The sequence below is a fragment of the Schistocerca nitens genome, chromosome 2 (genome assembly GCF_023898315.1).
Source record: "Schistocerca nitens isolate TAMUIC-IGC-003100 chromosome 2, iqSchNite1.1, whole genome shotgun sequence".
In the NCBI taxonomy this organism is placed as follows: Eukaryota; Metazoa; Arthropoda; class Insecta; order Orthoptera; family Acrididae; genus Schistocerca; species Schistocerca nitens.
In genome coordinates this window covers 1,162,871,787-1,162,894,404 of record NC_064615.1, presented here as the reverse complement: position 1 = coordinate 1,162,894,404, position 22,618 = coordinate 1,162,871,787, and the positions used below count along the sequence as shown (strand labels likewise).

Here is a 22,618-nt window from a genome sequence, read left to right as displayed (position 1 = left end):
CTTGTCAGAACATGCTACCTAATCTCCAAAACTACTACACGGATTTTCATGGGATCTTCACTGGTCACTTGAGCGTAGTTATGTGTCATGAAATCTGGATCACCAAAAAGAATGTCCGTATGTATTATAAGCAATTAAGTATGTATGTATGTACGTACGTGTGTTACATATCTCCTCAGAAACCACTGAGCTGATTTCAACCAAATTTGGTGCCCGTATCACTTACTGTCTGGGAAGAATGCCTGTGGGAGTAAGAACCACCTACCTATCAGAGGGGTGCCTGAGAAAGAAGTGCAGACCACGACGAGCGAATACCCAGATTTTATTTATACCGTATTTGAGAACTGGCGCACTTACAAGGGGAGCCCGCCAATTGTGAAATTCAGATTCGATTCATACTGCGCATAATAAAAGCTCATGGCCAGTGGTGTAATGTGGCAAAGCACCAAGATGCACTTCTCAGCCGTTGTCGAGAAAATCGACAGTTAAAAGAAACCGTTGGGGTGAAATAATCTCTACGATTAATCATTTTCCTACAGTGGCGTGGCGCAGCGGTAAGCGCTCGGGTTCGTAATCCGAGGGTCGCCGGATCGAATCTCGCGCCATGCAATTTTTTTTATTATTAGTTTTTTGTAATTCAAACATTAATGAATTGCTCATGCATGTTGGTGAAGGCGGATCGCTCTCCAACTGTACCGCCTCCATTTTTCCGTTAATAGGGTGTACCAAAGCTCTCCCGTCCGCACTGATTTTCGACGATGTTATAAGTTGCGCTAGGGACCGCATCTACCTTCTTTCGAAGTTAGCAGGCAACTACGCTGTTATGCGGCGGCTCGTTTCGGCCCATTAAACATCTGTCCTTCAAGTGTAACGAGCGAGTAACGGAGTTTATATTTCATACCTGCCACAGCAAATTTGTGTTCAGGGGTGTCTATTCTAATTCGAATGTTTGACTTACGCTATACGTATTCGTTTCGGAATATCTTTTCTACGTCTTCCGTTAACTATACGTGGTTAACATTATGAAGACAATTAATAACATTTGTGAAATACAACTTTGTTTGCGGAAAACATAATGATGTTCGAAGTCGCCAGTTTTCCCACGACAAACGACTTACAACAACTTATTATATGCATAATTGTTGCAACTGATTGCCAGGAATTATATATATATAATCAGTGCGGACGTGAGAGCTTTGGTACACCCTGTTAAACAAACGGAAAAATGGAGGCGGTACAATTGGAGAGCGATCCGCCTTCACCAAGATGCATAAACAATTCATTAATAGTTTATATATATATATGACTTACAAAAAACTAATAATAAAAAAAATTGCATGGCGCGAGATTTTTTTATTTTTTACGCGTCCTAGCTACTTTTTTTTGAACAAAAATGAAAAAAGGAAAAAAAAAATTTGGAAAGTTTGTTTTCTGCTTTTTTTTATTTTTATTTTATTTTATTTTTATACAAATGGATAGAAGGAAGGCCGTTCTTCTGCGGCTACATAAACAGAATAATAGGAAGTCGTCCCGTTACGACAAAGGATGCTCCATACTATAGCCCGCTGCGAATTTTTCGATGACTGTCTTCTCGTTGCTGTGTTGTTTCCGTTGTTTGTTCAATCTCATAAAAAAAAAGGAACTGGGAAGAGGTGCTATGGTTATCTTCTCATGTCATCGATAATCCAGCTGCGAGGCGGATTATGGAATGCGCTCCAAAGAAAATTAGAAAAATATTGCCTATATTTAGGGTTCTTGACGATCGCACAATGTCGTTCGTTGAGGTAATACCAAAAATCGGGTACTGTCTTTTCGCCATTACCGAGTAGGTAGTGAACAGCGTGGCCGCTGATCCACGTCACAGAGTTCGTTTTTGCTCTTGGGAAATAAATCTGATCGGGGAAAAGAAGTGATCGGGTAGTTATCCTGTCGGGAGTCGTGCGTGTGAGAAAAGCCAATATCTGAAGCACCAAATACCAAACGTCCTTTGCCGACCCGCATTCGAAACGATGTTCATCCGTGTCAATCACTTGGCATGTGGCACACAAGGGTGAATCAGCTAGGTGGATGTGATGTAGGCGGGACTGGCACAACTGTTTCCCATTAACAGTTACGTACCATGCAGATTGCACGTTAGTATCAAGGGTGGTGGCATTCACTGCCTGCCACACAGCGCGTCACTTTGTGTTGGGGTGTTTGCTTTCAATCACATTCGGCGTCCTGTTCATTTGCATGGCAGCATATACCGCCCTCGTCATCATCAAGCGTGTGGGTAGTAGTGCGGTGCGGATGTAGCTTAATTCAAGGAAGAACTGGCTAATGTAGAAGAAAGGTGCTGGGATGTCCGATATCATCACAGGGGGTGCGAGTGAGATTGGACGTAAGGCTTCCAGTAAGAGACTTGTGAGGCACGTCGGACTTCGTCGCCACAGTTGCAGGTGACAGCTGACGAACAGGGCCTTCGCTCTGTTCTGAACATGACAAAGGCCTAAACCGCCTCTGCTCCTCGGGAGGGTTAGGGACTCGTAACGAATCTTAAATAACATGCCCGTATTAACAAAGGATCCCAAAACCGCCAACATGCGGTGAGCCAGGGTAGGTGGTACGGGGAGTATCTGTGCAAAATGGGGGATACGTGACGCCAAATAGACGTTAGCATATCGTGTCCGTTGCAGGAGGGCTAGATGTCGCAGACGGTGGTCACTTATTCCTGCTCTCATCTGATTCAATAAACGCCTGTAGTTAAGGGCTGTTGAACGCTTCATGTCATATGTGAAATCAATGCCAAGACAGCGGATTGTGTCACTGATTCTTAGCGGTGCGACACTCTCGTCGGGTAGGCCTCTGCCTATAGACAGGGCGTGTGATTTGTGGAGATTGAGATGGCTCCCCGATGCCGCGCCGTAGGTCGCCACCCACGCCAGTGCTGCACGAACTTCGTCATTATTGCGAAGAAGGAGTACCAGATCATCCGCATAGGCAGTGCAGCAAAAAGTGTGTCCACCAAGGGATATTGCAGTCAGGCGTTGTCGGAGGCCGCAGAGGAGTGGTTCCAAGACGAGGGCGTACAATATCGCCGAAAGAGGGCAGCCTTGTCGCACCGATCGCTGGATCTGTATCGGCGGCGTAAGACGGCCATTATATAACACCTTGGACGTCACGCCGCGTAGGAGACGCATCAGTACATTAACTATGACGTCCGGATATCCCATGTGTCGCAGTACCTCCATCAAAAATGTGTGGTCGACTCTGTCAAAGGCCTGGCTAAAGTCGAGTGAGGCCAAAACTCCTGGCAGTTGGCGAGCTGTGGCTAGCGCGATCATATCTCTATATCGGCACAATGCAGTGCGAATATTATGGTCACCACCTAACGATGCCTGGTCCTGCGACACAACACATCGTACTGATCGCTTTAGGTGTGCCGCCAGAAGCCGGGTGAAAATCTTCAAGTCACTGTTGAGTAAGGTCAAGGGCCGATAGTCACTGATCCTGGATCCGCTTCGTGGTTTGTGTATAGGCACAATCAGTCCTTCTAGGAAGGCCCCAGGTATCTGCGTCGTGGGAGACATAAGATCGCGGCAAATATCAGTCCATGCTGGTGCCAGCAATTGTTGATACGTCCGGTAAAATTCCAGAGGAAGGCCATCAGGTCCCGGGGACTTATGAGCAGCACCCCGCCTGTATTGCTTCAATGATTTCCTCTTCCGTTACATCTGCAGTCAAATCCGCCGCCGCTGTCGGAGAGATCGAGCCATAAGTGAGTTGAGAGACTTCGGCGATCACCTCTGGGGGATGTCGTTGTTCCGAGTACAGCCTAGTGTAGTGAGCATGAAGGGCGTTTCCTATGTCGCGCTGGGTATCAAGGCGTCGTCCGTCTTCCGTCGTGATAGCTTGGATCAGTGTCCTGCGTCGGCGCCGTCGTTCTGCAATGACGTGGTACATAGACGGTTCCTCCTGGGCCACTCTGTCTTGAGTGCGCGCTCTGACGATCGCACCCTCAAGGTGGCAACGTGTTAATCTGATGATCTGTGCCTTGGCACGGTTCACCGTCACCTGCCGTGCAGGTGAGTACGGCAGTGTTGTACATTCCCTTAAGATGCTGTAGTAAAAGTCCATGGTGTTGTGTCGGCAGACTTGCCAACACTACATACACTAATTGAAAGAGGCGGCCAAGATGCACGCGCTAACTCACGAAGGATGGAGTGAGGACTGAAACAGGAGACTTAATGAATGCTATAAAGAAAAGTACATAGCTTCGGGACTACTTAACTTTTAATCCTTCCTTTGTATACATCGTTCTTGATGAGACATCTGGAGATTGTGGCGATACAAGTGCGACTCTTTAGATACAAGCTATCTAAGGCTAATGGCGCCTTGCTAGGTAGTAGACATGGACTTAGCGGAAGGCTATTCTGTCTCTCGGCAAATGAGAGCAAAGGCTTCGTCCGTATAGTCGCTAGCAACGTCGTCGTACAACTGGGGCGAGTTCTCGTACGTCTCTCGAGACCTGCCGTGTGGTGGCGCTCGGTCTGCGATCACTCAGTGGCGACACGCGGGTCCGACATGTACTAATGGACCGCGGCCGATTTAAGCTACCACCTAGCAAGTGTGGTGTCTGGCAGTGACACCACACATGGTATGTCTCTTCCATGCTGCTACATCTCGGCCGTAGCCTATCAAGGTCTTCCGGAGGGCTGGTTTGGCGCAGAGTAACCACCACGACAGTGTAGACCGGTAGGTACCACGCCGGCGGCTACAAGAGTCCCACGTGGTCTCTATAAGGCGGCGGCATTCCTGAGAAGCGAGGTGGGCGACGTTCAACTTCCAAAGACCACGGCTGTGCCATACCTTCTGGCGGCCGAGGGTAATAGCGCAGATGTAGGCCTTGTGGTCAGAAAAAGCTGTGGTCCAAACTGCAGCAGCTCTTGTCCCCACAGCTATGGAGCGCGAGACGGAAATCCGGTCGATGCGGCTGGAGGAATGGCTGGTGTAGAGAGTAAATCCGGGCCGATCGCCACAAACATGTTCCCACGAGTCCACCAATTGAAGATTATTTATAATTGTCGTAAGTTCTGCGCAGGGAGAATGATGTGGTAACTGATTCTTGGGTGCTTGGCTACAGTTAAAGTCCCCTCCCATTATCAAGGCGTCCTGACGGCCCATAAAGAGGGGCGTGATTGTATGAGCGAAAAAGGTGGATCGTTCGCGACGCCGACCAGATCCTGACGGTGCATAGATGTTAATAAGTTTGACTCCTTGGATAGTAAGAGCCATGCCTCTGGCGTCAGGGAGATATTCGACGTCTTCTGCGGATATACCTTCGCGGAGGAGGATCGCCACACCACTGCCATTGGCAGACGCATGTGAGACCCAAGTCGTGTAGCCATAGGATCCCTTGAAGTCTGCGACATACACCTCTTGAAGGAGCGCAATGTCGATGTCTGCTGCGTTGAGCAGGTCCTGTAGCATCTTTAGTTTATGTCGGGCACGTATGTTGTTGATGTTAATCGTCGCTAGACGGTACGTTTGGTCAGCCAGGTCGGCAACTGGGTTGTGTAGGAGGCCAGGTGTGGGCGGCAGGGGCGGCCCCACAGAGGCTGACGATACAGCCGTAGTCACTGTTGTTGGTCGGTGCTGGGTACAGCCGCGGGAGCATCTCTGCCTTCGGCATCCTCCTGGTGCTGTGGCTCATCCTCGACATCATCCGCCCAAGAATCAGATGCAGCAATTGGTAACTGTTGATGAGTGCTGTCAGTAGAGCGCTCTCGCGCATGTTCAGTAGCAGAAGTGATGTTGTCAGACTGAGGCTCAGAAATTGTATCAGCCGTAGCATCGTGACGGGAAGGGTGAGTTGTGGTGGTAGAGTCCTGATTGTCGTCCGACGCCGGATGGTCGTCCGGGTCACACATCCGAAGCAGGCAATCATCGGATGGCGTATGGCGCCGTTTCTTGCGTTTTCGAGGGGACCGTTGTTTCCGGACATGTTGTTCTGAGTCAGAATGCGGGCGACAATCATCTGATGCGGTCTCCATTGGTAGGAAGGCAGAGGTCGGGACAATTTCCGTTTCTACTTCCATCTTCTCTTTAGGCTCGTCGTGGTGGCACAATTGATCACCGTCTTGAGGCAAGTCTGCCGATGACGTCGTAGAGGGGGATATGCTGTCCCCCACACTGTCATCGACCACTGACTGCAATAAGGTGTTTCGATCCTGGGCAGGAACAGCTGTTGCGGTTGCAGCCGCCGCATACGTGATGGGGAGTGAAGTAGGCGTCGCCGGGGATGGAACTTCACCAACCGGTGTCTGAGTCAGTCGGCGTTGAATGCAGGCAGATCGGACATGTCCTTCCTGGCCACAGCCGGCGCAAGTACGCGGTTGTCCGTCGTACATGACAATGGCTCTGCAGCCGCCAATTACTAAATAGGATGGCACATGCTTCGCCAGTTCAATCTTAATTTGTCGCACTCCATTTAAGACGGGGTACGTTTCAAACGTTTGCCATTTTTCAGCCAAGTGGCTTAGCACGTTGCCGTACGGTTTGAAAGCTGTCATCACAACATCTGGCGGGACTTCGAATGGCAGCTCGAAGACCCTCAGAGTGCGAAGGCCTAATCCAGCGTGGTCGATCGTGACAGTTCCTATGTGACCATCAGAATGATTGAATTTAAGTCCATGAGCGTGTCGACACACAACATCAGTGCACGCCTTTTCATTGATCATTTTTATGTAGACGACAGTTTGTGTTATAGAAAAGTGGATCCCAATGATGTCTTGAGGTGCAATATGAAGTTCTTCCCGGATGAAACGTTCAATGTCAAGTGCTCGAGGTCTTGCATAGTCCGCTTGAAATGTGATCTTAATGGTGGACTTGCGATACGAGTGCGCCATGGCACTACCGAGACACGGACGCGTGACACTCGCCGCAGCGGAAGGTAAACAGTAAACACTCGCGAGCGCGGTGCGCTAGCAGGGGGACACAGGCACGACGACCTTGCCCCACCGCTGCTAACAGCGGACTGATTCGATCCGGCGACTTTCGGATTACGAACCCGAGCGCTTACCGCTGCGCCACGACGCTGTAGAAAATTATTAATCGTAGGGAGTATTTCACCGCAACGGTTTCTTTTAACTGTCGATTTTCTCGACAACGGCTGAGAAGTGCATCTTGGTGCTTTGCCACATTACACCTCTGGCCATGAGCTTTTATTATGCGCAGTATGAATCGAATCTGAATTTCACAATTGGCGGCCTCCCCTTGTTAGTGACCTGCAACAGTCTTTCCACATCATTTGCAACCACTGTGAAGATTTTTCTCGCTTACAGACCTCCCAAAATGAGGACAGGAAGAAAGTTTCTCCCTGAGTACATTTTCGCTGTTCATGCAGTAACACCGACGCATGTTTATTTCTTCTTTACTACTGACAGTATTTACGACACATTTTGCAGACAGTGTGCAGATGCAGCACTGAATATACGCTCAAAATGATACCATCATACGGCACATGTTTCAGGAGACATGATCTCATAATCACTGAGGTGTGTGGGAAAATTGCCTCATCGTTCGTGACGTCTGAATTTATTACTTCTTTGGTTGTAACTCTGTTCGCAACGCATTTAGCGCTCAGTATCCACGTTGTTGTGTTGTTGTGGTCTTCAGTCCTGAGACTAGTTTGATGCAGCTCTCCATGCTACTCTATCCTGTGCAAGCTTCTTCATCTCCCAGTACCTACTGCAACCTACATCCTTCTGAATCTGCTTAGTGTATGCTGCTCTTGGTCTCCCCCTACGATTTTTACCCTCCACGATGCCTTCCAATACTAAATTGGTGATCCCTTGATGCCTCAGAACATGTCCTACCAACCGATCCCTTCTTCTGGTCAAGTTGTGCCACAAAATTCTCTTCTCCCCAATCCTATTCAATACTTCCTCATTAGTTATGTGATCTACCCATCTAATCTTCAGCATTCTTCTGTAGCACCACATTCCGAAAGCTTCTATTCTCTTCTTGTCCAAACTATTTGTCGTCCATGTTTCACTTCCACACATGGCTACACTCCATACAAATACTTTCAGAAATGACTTCCTGACACTTAAATCTATACTCGATGTTAACAAATTTCTCTTTTTCAGAAACGCTTTCCTTGCCATTGCCAGTCTACATTTTATGTCCTCTCTACTTCGACCATCATCAGTTATTTTGCTCCCCAAATAGCAAAACTCCTTTACTACTTTAGGTGTCTCATTTCCTAATCTAATACCCTCAACATCACCCGACTTAATTCGACTACATTCCATTATCCTCGTTTTGCTTTTGTTGATGTTCATCTTATATCCTCCCTTGAAGACACCATCCATTCCGTTCAACTGCTCTTCCAAGTCGTTTGCTGTGTCTGACATAATTACAATGTCATCGGCGAACCTCAAAGTTGCCACGTATGCCGCTGAATGTGGCTACAAAATTCCACTGACGGCGTAGTGCAGCAGCTCGACGCGGCATGGACTCGACGGGCCGCTGGAAGTCGCCTGCAGGAAAACTGAGCCACGCTGACTCTGTAGCCGTCCACGACTGGGATAATGTTGGCAATGCAGGTTCTCCTGTACGCGAACTGGCCTCTCGATTCTTTCCCATAGATGCTCTATGGCTTTATAGTGGGCGATCTGGGTGGACAGATCGTTCGCTCGAATTGTCCAGAATGCTCTGCAAACTAGTCACGAACAGTTGTAACCCTATTAGATGGCACATTGTCACTCATATTAGTGTCATGATTTTTTTTTTAACATGAATTCCATGAATGGCTGACCATTCCCTGTAAGCACAGCCCCCACCATTATTGAGCCACCACCAGCTTGAACAGTGCCTCGTCGAGAACTCGGGTCCGCTGGTTCGTGGGGTCTGCGCCACATTTGAACCCTACAATCAGCTCTTGTCAACTGGGGGGACTCATGTGACCAGGTTTTCTAGTCGTCTACGGTTCAAGCAGTATGGTCGTGAGGCGCTGCAGCCGATGTCGTGTTGTTAGCAAATACACGCGCGTCCGTTGTCCGATGCCATAGTCCAATAACGCCAGATTTCCTAACAGATACGTTCGTCGTACGTCCCACATTGATTTCTGCGATTATTTCACGCATCGTTGCATGTCTTTTAGCGGTGACAAGTCTACGCAAACGCCGGTGCTCTCGGTCGTTACGTGTAGGCCTCGGCCATTGTGTTGTCTATGGTGAGAGGTAATGTCAGAAAACGTGGTATTCTCGACACAGTCTTAACACTGTGGAACTCATATTATTGGATTCCCTAACAATCTTCGAGACGGAATGTCCTACACCTGTAGCATCAGCGACCACTCCGCGTTCAAAGTATGTTAATTCTCGTCGGTCCGCAGCTCGTGGTCGTGCGGTAGCGTTCTCGCTTCCACGCCCGGGTTCCCGGGTTCGATTCCCGGCGGGGTCGGGGATTTTCTCAGCCTCGTGATGACTGGGTGTTGTGTGCTGTCCTTAGGTTAGTTGGGTTTAAGTAGTTCTAACTTCTAGGGGACTGATCACCATAGATGTTAAGTCCCATAGTGCTCACAGCCATTTGAACCAATTCTCGTCGTGCGGCCATAATCGAGACGGAAATCTTTCAAATTCAAATGGCTCTGAGCACTATGGGACTCAACATCTGAGGTCATCACTCCCCTAGACTTACAACTACTTAAACCTAACTAACCTAAGGACATCACACACTTCCGTGCCCGACGTAGGATTCGGACCTGCGATTATAGCAGTAGCGCCGTTCCGGACTGAAGCGCCTAGAACCGCTCGGCCACAGCAGCCGGGCCCGGGAAATCTTTCCACATGAGTCACGCGAATAGAAATGATAACTGTCACAAGTCCTTTTACACCTTATGTACGCGATATTACCGCCGTCTGTATATGTGCATATCGCTGTCCAACGACATTGTGTATCGTTGTAGAGCACTGAGAGAGGAGGAGGAGGAGGACTAAAGGGTAAAGGAGGAGATGGAGTGAAGGAAGAGGACATGGACACAAAAACAAAAGAGAAGGACGGAAACAGGGGCTGGAGAGGATGGACAGAGAGAGCGGCAGAATTAGAAGGACAGAAAGTTGGGGGGGGGGGGGGCCTTGAAGAGAGACAGAAAGACAGAAGGGGGGGGGGCAGGCGAGATGGACTGAGAGAGGTGGGGAAGGAAAAGATTTGCCTATAGAGTTGAAATAAACACATACCTGGGCAAGAGTAGGTACTCAGTTATTTGATTTGTCAATAAGTTTAAAAAATTAACAAATATATGTCATTAATAATTAGTTTAAAAATTGCTGAATTCATGTTAAATCAAAGCATCTGTTCACAAAGCATATCACTGTCATACAGATCGATTTACGCAATGTTATATTTGATACAAATGAAGTGATCGATGTCAATCGGTATCGAACAGTTCGTATCACAAATCAGGTATCGCAGTACAGAAATTGGACTCTTACACGGTCTTGTAGAAACTAAGTGTTGAAGCCTCCCCAACTCTTTTGTGGTTCCCTTTTCAGGTACTCCACGTCGACGTCTGCTCGTAGATACGTATCGTCGGTAGGTTTTCCGGCTTTACTTCTCGACGTGACAGCGACGACTCTCCGATGAGGTGCGGGCCTTGTCTTTTACTATTACTGCGAGTCTTGTAAATATTGATTTTATTTAGTAATTTTCCCGGCTAAATCTCTCCCCTTTTATGATTAAGACAGCCTGCGCCACCTTTCGGAGGGAGTGGGGACGTCAAAGACTCACAAAAGTTCATGTTAAGCAGTCCGTAAAACACGTAAACGCTCACTTCAGTTAGCGTGTTAGTTAATGCCTACGCTTTCCGCTAGATGGTGTTGACTTACTGCTGAATAGCTTTGGTTCCGTAAAACATTCACCGATTAGTACTAGGTAAATGAAATGAGTACAACACTCTTGTATTTCACTTTCACTCTATATTCAAGGATCAAGATGGTGATGGATGATGGTCTATTTAAAAGGTTCCTAGCCTGCAGGAATCTAAGTAGTCTGCAAATGCTGATATGCACGCGCTCTACGTCCAGATTCGCAACTAACGGCACACGACACTTTTAAAAGTGCACACGTTAATATCTGAATACCGGTACCTCTGAATTAGCAGATAATTTGAGTTTCTGTCTTCTATATGTCCGTAAAGTTCCAATCTAGGACTATGCTGTGTACATAGTTCCGCGTAGTCAGCGCGTACACAACTTTCCCACTAGAGCGCACCCCGCTAAGCACAACAGCGCAGGCGCAGCGCTCGTCCGTCTCCGCACTACGAGATGGCGCTGCCATAGAGACGGATCGAATTCTGCTTCCGCCGATCCGCGTATTAATATCTAACGCAGCCAAGGAGATTGCTGCTAACGTAGAACCTTTTCACCTCGCGGATCACACTCGCGCAGATACATGAACGCGCGAGGTATTATAACACGTGTACAGACCTCCGATCAGTTAGTCTGCATTAGTCTGTACCAGTCTATAGTCAAGTTTCAGTCTGCGCCTAATAAGATTATCATATTCCTCTACATAGGCATGAAGATAAATGTATAGACACTTTTGTCAAGTATCAGAGATATATGTGAGAATAAGATTTACGTGCCAATACCAAAGGAACTTCAGATAGTCAAGTTAAGTAATTTTTATGCTTGTTATTATTTCAATAAATGTGTGTGAAAAGTAATCAAGTTCTGTTTAAAGTTGGTCACCGTCAATCTGCTTCTCTAAGCGTGCAAGTGGCATTTCTATCGTCTGACCTAACGGCAGAAGATAAACACGCCACAATAAGACCACAAGACATACTGGTGACACTCGCCTACTTCGTCAGAGCGACAAGTCAAATAATCTGATGGTGTGTGTACCGAAGGTCTTACAGTACGCACACCACAGACTAAAGTCCTGGAATCCCCTTAATACTCTGTTGCTACTAACAGTCAGAGATCGTACACTACATCACTTTTAATCTCCATAATATTTTAACAGTTTATCGTGAATCTTAACACGATAAAGTCCAATCAAATTATTGTCTCGCTGACTGACACATGTTCCCCGCCCTTTAACGAAACAATCAAGGGAAAAAGGCCCGCACCTCATGGGAGAGTCGTCTCTGTCACGTCGGGAAGCAAAGCCGGAAAGCCTACTGACGATACGTATCTACGAGCAGACGTCGACGTGGAGTACCTAAAAACGGAACCATAAGAGAGTTGGGGACGCTTCAGCGTGTGCTACGCTCGTTCCCGTCGCCTGACGTGCCGCCCCGGCGCGCCGTGTTGCAGAGCACGTGGTGTGGCAGCTGCGGCAGTCGGAGGGCCGGGCGCGCGACCTGCTGGCGCCGCTGCTGGGCCGGCTGCCCGAGGCGCCCCGAGGGGACGACCCGCTAGCGGCGCTGTACGGGCGGCTGGTGGCGCGCCTGGAGGCGCCGCTCCAGCTCCAGCTGCAGCAGGGCGCGCCGCTGGACGGCGCCCTGGAGGAGCTGCTGGCGCGCCTCTTCCCGCTGGCCTACGAGCGCTCGCTGGGCGGCGGCGGCGGCGCGCACCGCCTGGCGGCAGAGTACCGCGGCTGCCTGCGGAGGGCGGCGCGGGAGCTGCGGCCGGTGGGGGACGCGCCGCACCGGCTGGCGGCGCCCCTGCAGCGCGCGCTGCGGGCGGCCGGCGTGCTGCGGCAGGCGCTACTGCTGGGCGCCCGCGTGCTCAGCCGCGCAGACTCGCTGCTCACCGGCCAGGGCGGACCCACAGGTACGTCCGCCGTCACCAGTCCAATTACGCTGTACAGTAAGGACGTCTCCATTAACTATGTACACTACTGGCTACACCACGAAGATGACGTGCTACAAACGCGACATTTAACCGACAGGAAGAAGATGCTATGATATATGCAAATGATTAGCTTTTCAGAGCATTCACACAAGGTTGGCGCGATGACTGGGTGTTGTGTGATGTCCTTAGGTTAGTTAGGTTTAAGTAGTTCTAAGTTCTAGGGGACTGATAACCATATGTTAAGTCCCATAGTGCCCAGAGCCAGCCAAGGTTGGCGCCGGTGGCGACACCTACAACGTGCTGACATGAGGAAAGTTTCCAACCGATTTCTCATACACAGACACCAGTTGACCGGCGTTGCCTGGTGAAACGTTGTTGTGATGCCTCGTGTAAGGAGGAGAAATGCGTACCATCACGACTTTGATAAAGGTCGGATTGTAGCCTATAGCGATTACGGTTTATCGTATCGCGAGATTGCCGCTCGCGTTGGTCCAGATCCAATGACTGTTAGCAGAATATGGAATCGGGGGGTTCATGTGCGTAATACGGAACGCCATGCTCGATCCCGACGGCCTCGTATCGCTAGCAGTCGAGAATACAGGCATCTTATCCGCATGGCTGTAACGCATAGTGCAGCCACGTCTCGATCCCTGAGTCAACAAATGGGGACAAGACAACAACCATCTGCACGAACAGTTCGACGACGTTTGCAGCAGCATGGACTATCAGCTCGGAGACCACGGCTGCGGTTGCACTTGACGCTGCGTCACAGACTGGACCGCCTGCGATGGTGTACTCAACGACGAACCTGGGTGCACGAATGGCAAAACATTTTTTCGGATGAATCCAGGTCCTGTACGGGCCTTTCTCGATACAGAAAATGTTCGAATGCTGCCCTGGACAGCACGTTCTCCAGATTTCTCACCAATGGAAAACGTCTGGTCAAAGGTGGCCTAGCAACTGGCTCATTATAATACGCCAGTCACTATTCTTGATGAACTGTGGTATCGTGTTGAAGCTGCATGGGCAGCTGTCCCTGTACACGTCATCCAAGCTCTGTTTGACTCAATGCCCAGTTGTACCAGGGCCGTTATTACGGCCAGAGGTGGTTGTTCTGGGTACTGATTTCTCAGGATCTGTGCACCCAAATTGCGTGAAAATGTAATCACATGTCAGTTCTAGTATAATATATTTGTCCAATGAATACGCCTTTATGATCTGCATTTCCTATTGGTGTAGCAAATTTAATGGTCAGTGGTGTATGTAACAGACCCGGTTGGGAAGCAGGCCTGAAAAATGGGTGCCAGGGGCTTGCTTGAGGACAGTATTGTCTACCTAAACTGGTAGCCAACAGGCAAAATAAATAAACTTTGGGAATATGATTTCAATGAATGGCTATTCTTTCTATTTGATGAGATGTAGTGGGACCTATCTCCCTCCCCCTCACGTGACGTTCACTCAATAGTCGAGTTAAAAATATCCAAAAATTCAGTTTTTTATTTGTTTTAAATACTGATAGCAATACTTCAATAAAAATCATGTTTTGTTTATTAAGTGTGTTACCCAGTGTTTTTTAGCATTTGATTAAAAACAATTCATCTTAAAACGCCAGTCCTGAGAAGATTCGGGAGGACGTACAGACAGAAACAGACTGACAAAAAGGCTACACGAAAATAGTATTAACTGTTATGATTGTACCCTAAAAATCTGATCTTTTATTGGAGTATTTCATACATTAAATATCATTGAACCTAAACCGTCTTTACGTTAAAAGACAGCATAGTTTGTGCCTTCCTTTGATCTGTGTGACGACACTCTGGATTCATGTCACCACTAAGAGAATCCTTGTCAGTGAACTTCAGCCCAGCTTCCTTCCACAAACGATTAACTTATTGTTCGCATCTGTGTTCTGTCTTGACGGCATGCTGCTTAACACACACATGGTAAATGTGTTTGATACAAAATCATGTTGAACACAATCATATCGGCCTTATACATGGTGATTTTTTTTCCACCGTCTACAAACTCTAGCCATTGATCGATGGTATGATATGGAACCAAACCTGATGAACTAATGTCCGGAAAGCATGGTTTCCACGCTAGACATCGTTTATTCACCCGCTCAGTCATGCAGCCACAGTTGCTGTATGTGCTGAAAATGGTTACCATGTGCCTCAACGCGTGCATGTATGCGTCGTAGCATGTTCTGTCTCACACCTTCTAATTGGCCAGGCTGCATCCTCTCAATAATTTCCAAGTGTCAGTCGTGTAGTGATGAGTGCACTATGTCGAAGCTAAGTGAACTCAAACGTGAGAAAATTGTTGGTGCTTTATCGTTGGGCTTCCGTAACCAAGATAGCCTAAGTGCTTAGTGTTGCAGGAGACACTGTATCGACGATTTATATCGCATAGGAGAGAGCGAAAAAACATCATCTCCACTAAGTCACAGGCTGGCCGGGGTGGCCGAGCGGTTCTAGGCGCTACAGCCAGGAACCGCGCGACCGCTACGGTCGCAGGTTCGAATCCTGCCTCGGGCATGGATGTGTGTGTGGTGTCCTTAGGTTAGTTAGGTTTAAGTAGTTCTAAGTTCTAGGGGACTGATGACCTTAAAAGTTAAGTCCCATAGTGCTCAGAGCCAGGCAAGCACTAAGTCACAACGCGGACGAAAGCGTAGCCTGTCTTGAACGATCGTGACAGACGGTCAGCGAAGAGAAACTTCCTGGCACATTAAAACAGAGTGCCGGACCGAGACTCGAACTCGGGACCTTTGCCTTTTTCGCGCAAGTGATCTACCATCTGAGCTACCCAAACACGACTCACGTCCCCTACTGACAGCTTTACTTCCGCCACTTTCCAAACATCACATAAGCTCTCCTGGGAACGTTGCAGAACTGGCACTCCTGCAAGAAAGGAACTAATACTAGTTCTGCAAGGCCGCAATATCCTTTTTTAGTTCTGCAAGGTTCGCAGGAGAGCTTCTGTGAAGTTTGGAATGTAGGAGACGAGGTACTGGCGGAAGTAAAGCCGTGAGGACAGGGCGTGAGTCGTACTTGGGTAGCTGAGATGGTAGAGCACTTGCCCGCAAAAGGCAAAGGTCCCGAGTTCGAGTCTCAGTCAGGCACACAGTTTTAATCTGCCAGGGAGTTTCATATCAGCGCACACTCCGCTGCAGAGTGAAAATCTCATTGTGGGTCAGCGAAAAGGATTGAGACAAAAGGACGACAGGTGCAGAATTCACTGCAGAACTAAATGCCGCACTCGCGACCCCTGTCAGCACCAAAAGAACACGAAGGGAGCTGCATAAGCTCGGAACTGCAAGGCGAGCTGGAATTCCAAATCCACACATAAGTGATTCAAATACCCATGACAGGAAAAGCTGTTGCCGAAGTCATAAAATCACGACTAAGAAGCGATCTAAGAAAGTCATTTGGTCGGAGAAATCTTGTTTTGCACTCTTTCCAACTTCTGGCCAAGTTTACGCTCGGCGTACGCCGTCCCAGGTCTGTGATGCAGGCTGCTCTTCGCCAAGAGTGAAGCACGACCGGCGGTGGGGGCGATGGGGGAGGGTGTTCGGTGATTATTGGGGCAGTCATGTCGTGGCATTCCTTGGGTCCTACGGTGACTTTCCAAAGTCGCATTCCTGTCAAGGATTATGTGATCATTTTGGCCGATAGGTGCATCCCAACGTACAATACTTGGTCCCCACTGGTGGTGACGTTCTCTCACCTCGCACCGGTTTTGTGAGCACCAGGAGAATTTCCCGCATCTTTCCTGGCCACCACAGTCACCAGATCTGGGCATTACTGAGACTACGTGGCCTGCTTTGAAGACAAGGGTGCGTGATCACTGTCCACCATCATCATCTGAACTAGCCACTACTCAGCAGGAAAAATGGAATCAGCTTTCCGTAAAAACCATTAAGACTTCCAGTGGCACGGCATCTGGAAGAATATCAACGATTGCTGTTTTCTAGTAACTTAAGGGTAAGGCGGTACTACTTTGTCAACAGAAAATTCCCAACAAACTGAAAACAATACGAAGTCTGTCCAAAAAGTCCCGGAACTTTGGCCACAAAAGTTTTCCACGTTTACCTTTTACTTATTGTGCGTCGTTTCCTTCGAAATACTTTCCTCTGTGATTGATACACGGCTCCCAACGCCGTTTCCACTTCCACAAGCAGGCTTGGTACGCCTCTTGTTGGATCACTCAAAGCGCCACCCGCGAATTTTCTTTTATCTCATCTATCGTCCTAGATATTCGTCCCTTCATCGAGGTTTTCAACTCTGGAAATAAAAAAAAGTCCGCAGGGTCCAGGTCTGGAGAGCCCGGAGGATGAGGCAGGACAGTGATTTCGTTCCTTCTGCAGTTGTCACGCATGACTTCATGACCCGTGGGACGAACTTGACGGCAACAGCTCGCGTTCCAACGATCTGCGTCAGGTTCTCATGACATGATCGAATCGCAATGTTACATTCTTCTGCAATCTCACGGACAGTCAGTCTTCCATTGGCACAATTTCGTTGGCGTTCCTCACACGACTGTCGTCGGCAGACGTCGAAGGCCGTCCTGAACGAGGGTACTTTTTAACTTCCGTCCGGCCATTTTTAAACCACGTGAACCATTCGTAACACCGAGTACTGCTTAATCACTCATCATCTTAGGATTCTCGCATCATTTAGTGTGTCTCTGTAAAGATTTTCTTGAGTTCAAGTATAATGCAGATGCGTTGCTCCTCTAACTCTGCCAGCTCAAAAAACGCAAAACTGTGCGACACAACGTTCTACTCAGTACAGCACTGAACAACAGCTGACAGATATACAACAATGAAACTTCCGGCAGCTACACACCTAACGCAGGCGTGTGCAGGGATGCCAACCGCGTTTCGCTCCAACACACCACTGGCGCGAAATTACGAATGTTCTGGAAGTTTTCGAAAAGATTTCGTATTTCATTCGCCTGGCACATTCTCCGCTGTGTACCGCCTGGAATCTAGATGACACCGAAAAACACCGATTTGTTTGTGGCAATGCAAACAACGTAGGCCTATGACTGTCCATCTGAATTAACTTAGGGGGTATCCAAAGAACACGGCCCAGCATGAAAATACCGACGGGCCTTCTACATCCAGATGACGAATCTTACCCGAAAAGGAAGAAAATGCTATCAATTATTTAAAGGGACATACGATATTTTACATATTCTCAAAAACGGACAAGAGTGGAGAAGATTTCTGGTTGTACATGACTACCGATACGCAGCACCACAAACTACAACAAATGAGCGATTATTATAATAAATATTGATTCTTCCTTAAGATAACTGTATTGTGGATTCTACGCAAATGTCACCATGAATTTACTCAACTGGAAATTTCCCACAGGACTCCGTTTGAGGACATAAAGATGAATGTATTGTAGCGTAAGTAACTATTTATAAAATGCGTTTTGTTTTCTGATACGCTTTCCTATGTAATGTGATTATATGAAAGTTTAAATGTTTAAGTTAATAAAGTGTACCTGGTGCGTCACACGAGTCAGCATCATAGGGTAGAGTCCGCGCTTATGTTGTAGTAGGCTTCACAGGGATGTTTATGGCGTTACATCTCACTTGTATGAGACCTATTAACTATACTAAGTGAGCTAAACACAAAAATCTGGGCAAGGAGGCCATGCAGACTGACCGCTGCATCATCCTCTCCCGATATCTTTAATCATGTCAGCAGAGGTAGGGAGAGGGGACAGTACAACACTTCCTCAACCATTAATATCAGCTGTTCAAAACTGCATGTGGTACTACTTCTTCGTGTAGCTCCTCAGTTGTCACTTATCCACACTGGAATGAGTGGACAGAGTTGTGGATGATGATGATGATGTTTGGTTTGTGGGACACTCAACGGCGCGGTTATCACGCCCGTACAAATTCCCAACCTTTGCTCAGTCCATCCTCGCCACTTTCGCGAATGATGATGGAATGATGTCGACAACACAAACACGCAGTCATCTCGAGGCAGGTGAAAATCCCTAATCCCACAGTTCTGGAAATGCCACCGAGGAAATAGGTTTCAAACTTGTATCACTCTCAATGCAGTCATACTGACCACTTTTGTGGAGGCAAACGCAGGCCACATTCTGCACTCTGTCTTCTGCACTTCTGCTTCATTGTGCATTGTAAGTGAGTATAGAATCTGCTGGTGACAGTAGTACAACCGGCGAGGAATGATTCGAAAATGACTGTGCCGCAAATCGGCCCATCCCGCTGTAACTAAAATATCCTATACAGTGTGCATAGCTGGACTGCACTGCTGCTCATGTGATACTCCTCGCACTGCCACATACTAGCTCGACGTGCTGTGCAGATGCCTGTAATGCTGTCACAGGTGGAGTAGCACCAGGTCTCATGTCACGTGCTGGAGAAATCGAAGTGTTTGCTCTACCATATGCTGTGTTGAAACCGTACTGCTACCCTGCTCCTTGAGACTGATGTATCTGAACGTCACCCCTGTTACTGCAGTGGAGCTGGCAGCATGGCAGTCTTCAGTGCTGTGTGTGTCGTATTACTCGTGCTAACACGCGCCGCGATAATCCTGCACTGGCTGCGTGTGCTACATAGCTGATCAATCTGAATCAGCTATGTAGCACACACAGACAGTGCAGGATTATCGCGGCGCGTGCTAGCACGAGTAAATAGCACCCTGCTGCCAATGGTGAAGTAGCGGCCCAGGCACGGTGCCACATCCTGTTTGCACTACCACATGCTGTGATGGGGCTGCACTGGCTCAATATGCAGTCAGACCTGCCCCAGACCGCTGTAACTAAGCACAACACCTGCTGTGTTACCAGAGGTGGAGAAGTGGCCGACGTGCAGTGCCACGTGGCGCTGCTGCATATGCTGTACTGCTCGCGCTACCACACGCTGTGACGATGCAGCACTGGTTGGTTGCCTCAGAGCGCTGCAGCTGACCACCGTTCCCGCTGTTCCGCCACAGGTGGGGCGGCGGCCGAGGCGCAGTGCCACGCGGCGCTGGTGCGCATGTCGCACTGCTGGCGCTGCCGCGGGCTGCAGAGGCGCGTCCGGCCCTGCGCCGGGCTCTGCCTGAACGTGCTGCGCGGCTGCCTGACGCAGCGCGCCGCCGAGCTGGACCTGCCGTGGAACGGCTACGTCGAGGCCGCCGAGAGGCTGCTCGCCGCCGTCCAGGGCCGGGCAGCCGTCGACGACGTGCTGCGCTCGCTCGACGCACGCATCGCGGAGGCGGTCGCGGCCGCCGTCGAGCGGAGCGCCACTCTGCAGCAACAGGTGCGCCGTCATTTGTCGCATTAATCACGTACAAGCAGTAGCTAACACTTGTAAGGATGACATGTGCAATATAATAAAGCAACAAACTCGCAAGAGTGATCAGAGTAGCTTCGTTTTTCCAAACAGCTGATGATACCAGTTAGATGGCGCGCGGGGTAGCCGCGCGGTCTGGGCCCCTTGCCACGGTTCGCACGGCCCCCCCCCTCCCCCCCACGTCGGAGGTTCTAGTCTTCCCTCGGTAATGCGTGTGTGTGTGTTGTCCTTAGCGTAAGCTAGTTTAAGTGTCTCCGGAACGCCCTATACTTGCAATGTTAAAATAACGCTTATAAATTACATCTTTCCTCACAAGGTATTTGAGGTAGGAAGTTGAACTTTTTACAGATTATTTATTGGAATATGGGCTACAGCTTAACACAGGGATTTTACAAAATTTTAGTTCAGTTATTAAAGATGATTTTTTTTCAATTGTAATGAAAATTCACAACATTTTTTGCAATTTTTTACTTATATATTTAAAAATAAACAGTTTTTTGGAAAAAGGCTGTGTTAAATTATGCAGAAGGTACTGTGTAACATTTACTGAAAGTTTGAAACAAATATGTTTGGAAGATCCTTAGAAAACATGTAATTAGTATGAGAAAATAGAGGTTTTGGGAATCGAGCGACAGAGATTGCATTAACTTTTTAGTGCATTCCAGGTCCATAGGATGGATTATCTTCATCCTCTGCAAACTCCTCCCCCAGCTTCCTCTTGTTCCTCCTCCTGTTTACTCTTGCTTGTATTTCTAGACTCTTTACAGCCCTGTCTGCAGCCCGAAGGCGTTCCTTGTCTAAAGCAAGCATCGCTCGTACCATGTTAGAACCTATCTTCATTCCCATATTTCTAAATACCTTTGGCTTTCCAACATTTCTCCTTTTCTTAAAAGCCTTCAGAGGATTTAAAATAACTTTACTTTTACTCATTATTATACTTCAACAAAACAGAGACTCAAGAAAGAGAATTAATTACGAATATTTTCGAGATAACGACAGAGTAAATAAACATGAAACAATCGAAAATCACACCAGCGATATATATTGAACCATCACAGGTTAGGCACAACACATACTTTATCTCACATCACTAAAATGTACCTGATGAACACGGACGTTAATAATAACACCATTTGACAGCAGTTTAACAGCGCCACAGTGGGTCACGCCCATGTAGAACACATTTCAAAAAAAATTTAAAAATAGTTGTAGTCTTCGGAATTGAATAAATTATATATCTATTAAAAGGTAATAGTCTGCAGATACAGAAAACGCAAAAAAGTAAAAATTGAACTTTTCATGATTTTGAGCCTTTCCGGAGCCCCTTAAGTTAGATTAAATAGTACGTAAGCCTAGGGATCTATGACCTCAGCAGTTTGGTCCCATTGAAACTTACCACAAATTTCCAAATTTTACCACTTAGGTGGACAATACCACTTAGGTAGGCCCGCCCGGTTGGCCGTGCGGTCTAACGCACAGCTTTCCGGGCGGGAAGGAGCGCCTGGTCCCCGGCACAAATCCGCCCAGCGGATTTGTGTCGAGGTCCGGTGAACTGGCCAGTCTGTCGATGGTTTTTAGGCGGTTTTCCATCTGCCTCGGCAAATTCGGGCTGGTTGCTCTTACTCCGCCTCAGCTACACTATGTCGACGATTGCTGCGCAAAAAAGTTCTCCACGTACGCGTACACCATCATTACTCTACCACACATACATAGGGGTTACATTCGTCTGGTGTGAGACGTTCCCTGGGGGGGGGGGGGGGGTCCACCGGGGGCCAAACCGCACAATAACGGTGGGTTCGGTGTGGGGCGGCGGAGGCGTGAAGTGGACTGCGGTAGTCGTCGTCGCGTTGTGGAACACTGCTTCTGCGGCGGAGACGAAGCCTCTCCGTCGTTTCTAGGTCCCCGGTTAACATAACATAACATAACATAACATACCGCTTAGGTGGACAATATTGCGTATTTTCGCCGAGTCTGGTATGCGTGCTTACAAATAAGATAACAGCCCACAGCAACAGGCGAGGATGAAGAGATTAGTCGCGAAAATACTGTCCACAGAAATGTTCTCATCATATTGTCAGGAATGTGAAGTGATGTCTCACAGGAGACATTAAAAATGGTCCAAGTACCGCGAATTTTGATTCTATGTCTTCTTCTGGAAACTGCTGACAGTCAACTCAGTCTCAGAGTCTATTCAGGGAAGTTTACAGAATGGTTCGATGTCTGTAGTCTTTTCGCCGAGCACGATATACAGGGTGGTCCATTGATCGTGACCGGGCCAAATATCTCACGAAATAAGCGTGAAACGAAAAAACCACAAAGAACGAAACTCGTCTGGCTTGAAAGGAGAAACCAGATGGCGCTATCGTTGGCCCGCTAGATGACGCTGCCATAGGTCAAACGGATATCGACTGCCTTTTTTTAAATAGGAACGCCATTTTTTATTACATACTGGTGTAGAACGTAAAGAAATATGAATGTTTTACTTGGACCATTTCTTTCGCTTTGTGACA

The 22,618-nt window shown here is 48.1% G+C and overlaps 2 protein-coding genes across 2 annotated transcripts in view; both read left to right on the top strand.

Annotated features, from left to right (window-relative positions):
• Positions 1 to 19,256, top strand: part of LOC126235623 (uncharacterized) — a 232,988-nt gene extending 213,732 nt beyond the window's left edge. The window contains exons 3-4 of the mRNA XM_049944335.1: positions 12,303 to 12,563; positions 19,159 to 19,256. Of these exons, the coding sequence (XP_049800292.1) occupies positions 12,303 to 12,563; positions 19,159 to 19,256 (359 nt within the window). The remainder of the gene's footprint in view (positions 1 to 12,302; positions 12,564 to 19,158) is intronic.
• Positions 19,257 to 19,541: 285 nt separating this feature from the next.
• LOC126235622 (glypican-5-like) overlaps positions 19,542 to 22,618 on the top strand; it is a 208,122-nt gene continuing 205,045 nt past the window's right edge. The window contains exons 1-2 of the mRNA XM_049944334.1: positions 19,542 to 19,677; positions 19,768 to 20,075. Of these exons, the coding sequence (XP_049800291.1) occupies positions 19,542 to 19,677; positions 19,768 to 20,075 (444 nt within the window). The remainder of the gene's footprint in view (positions 19,678 to 19,767; positions 20,076 to 22,618) is intronic.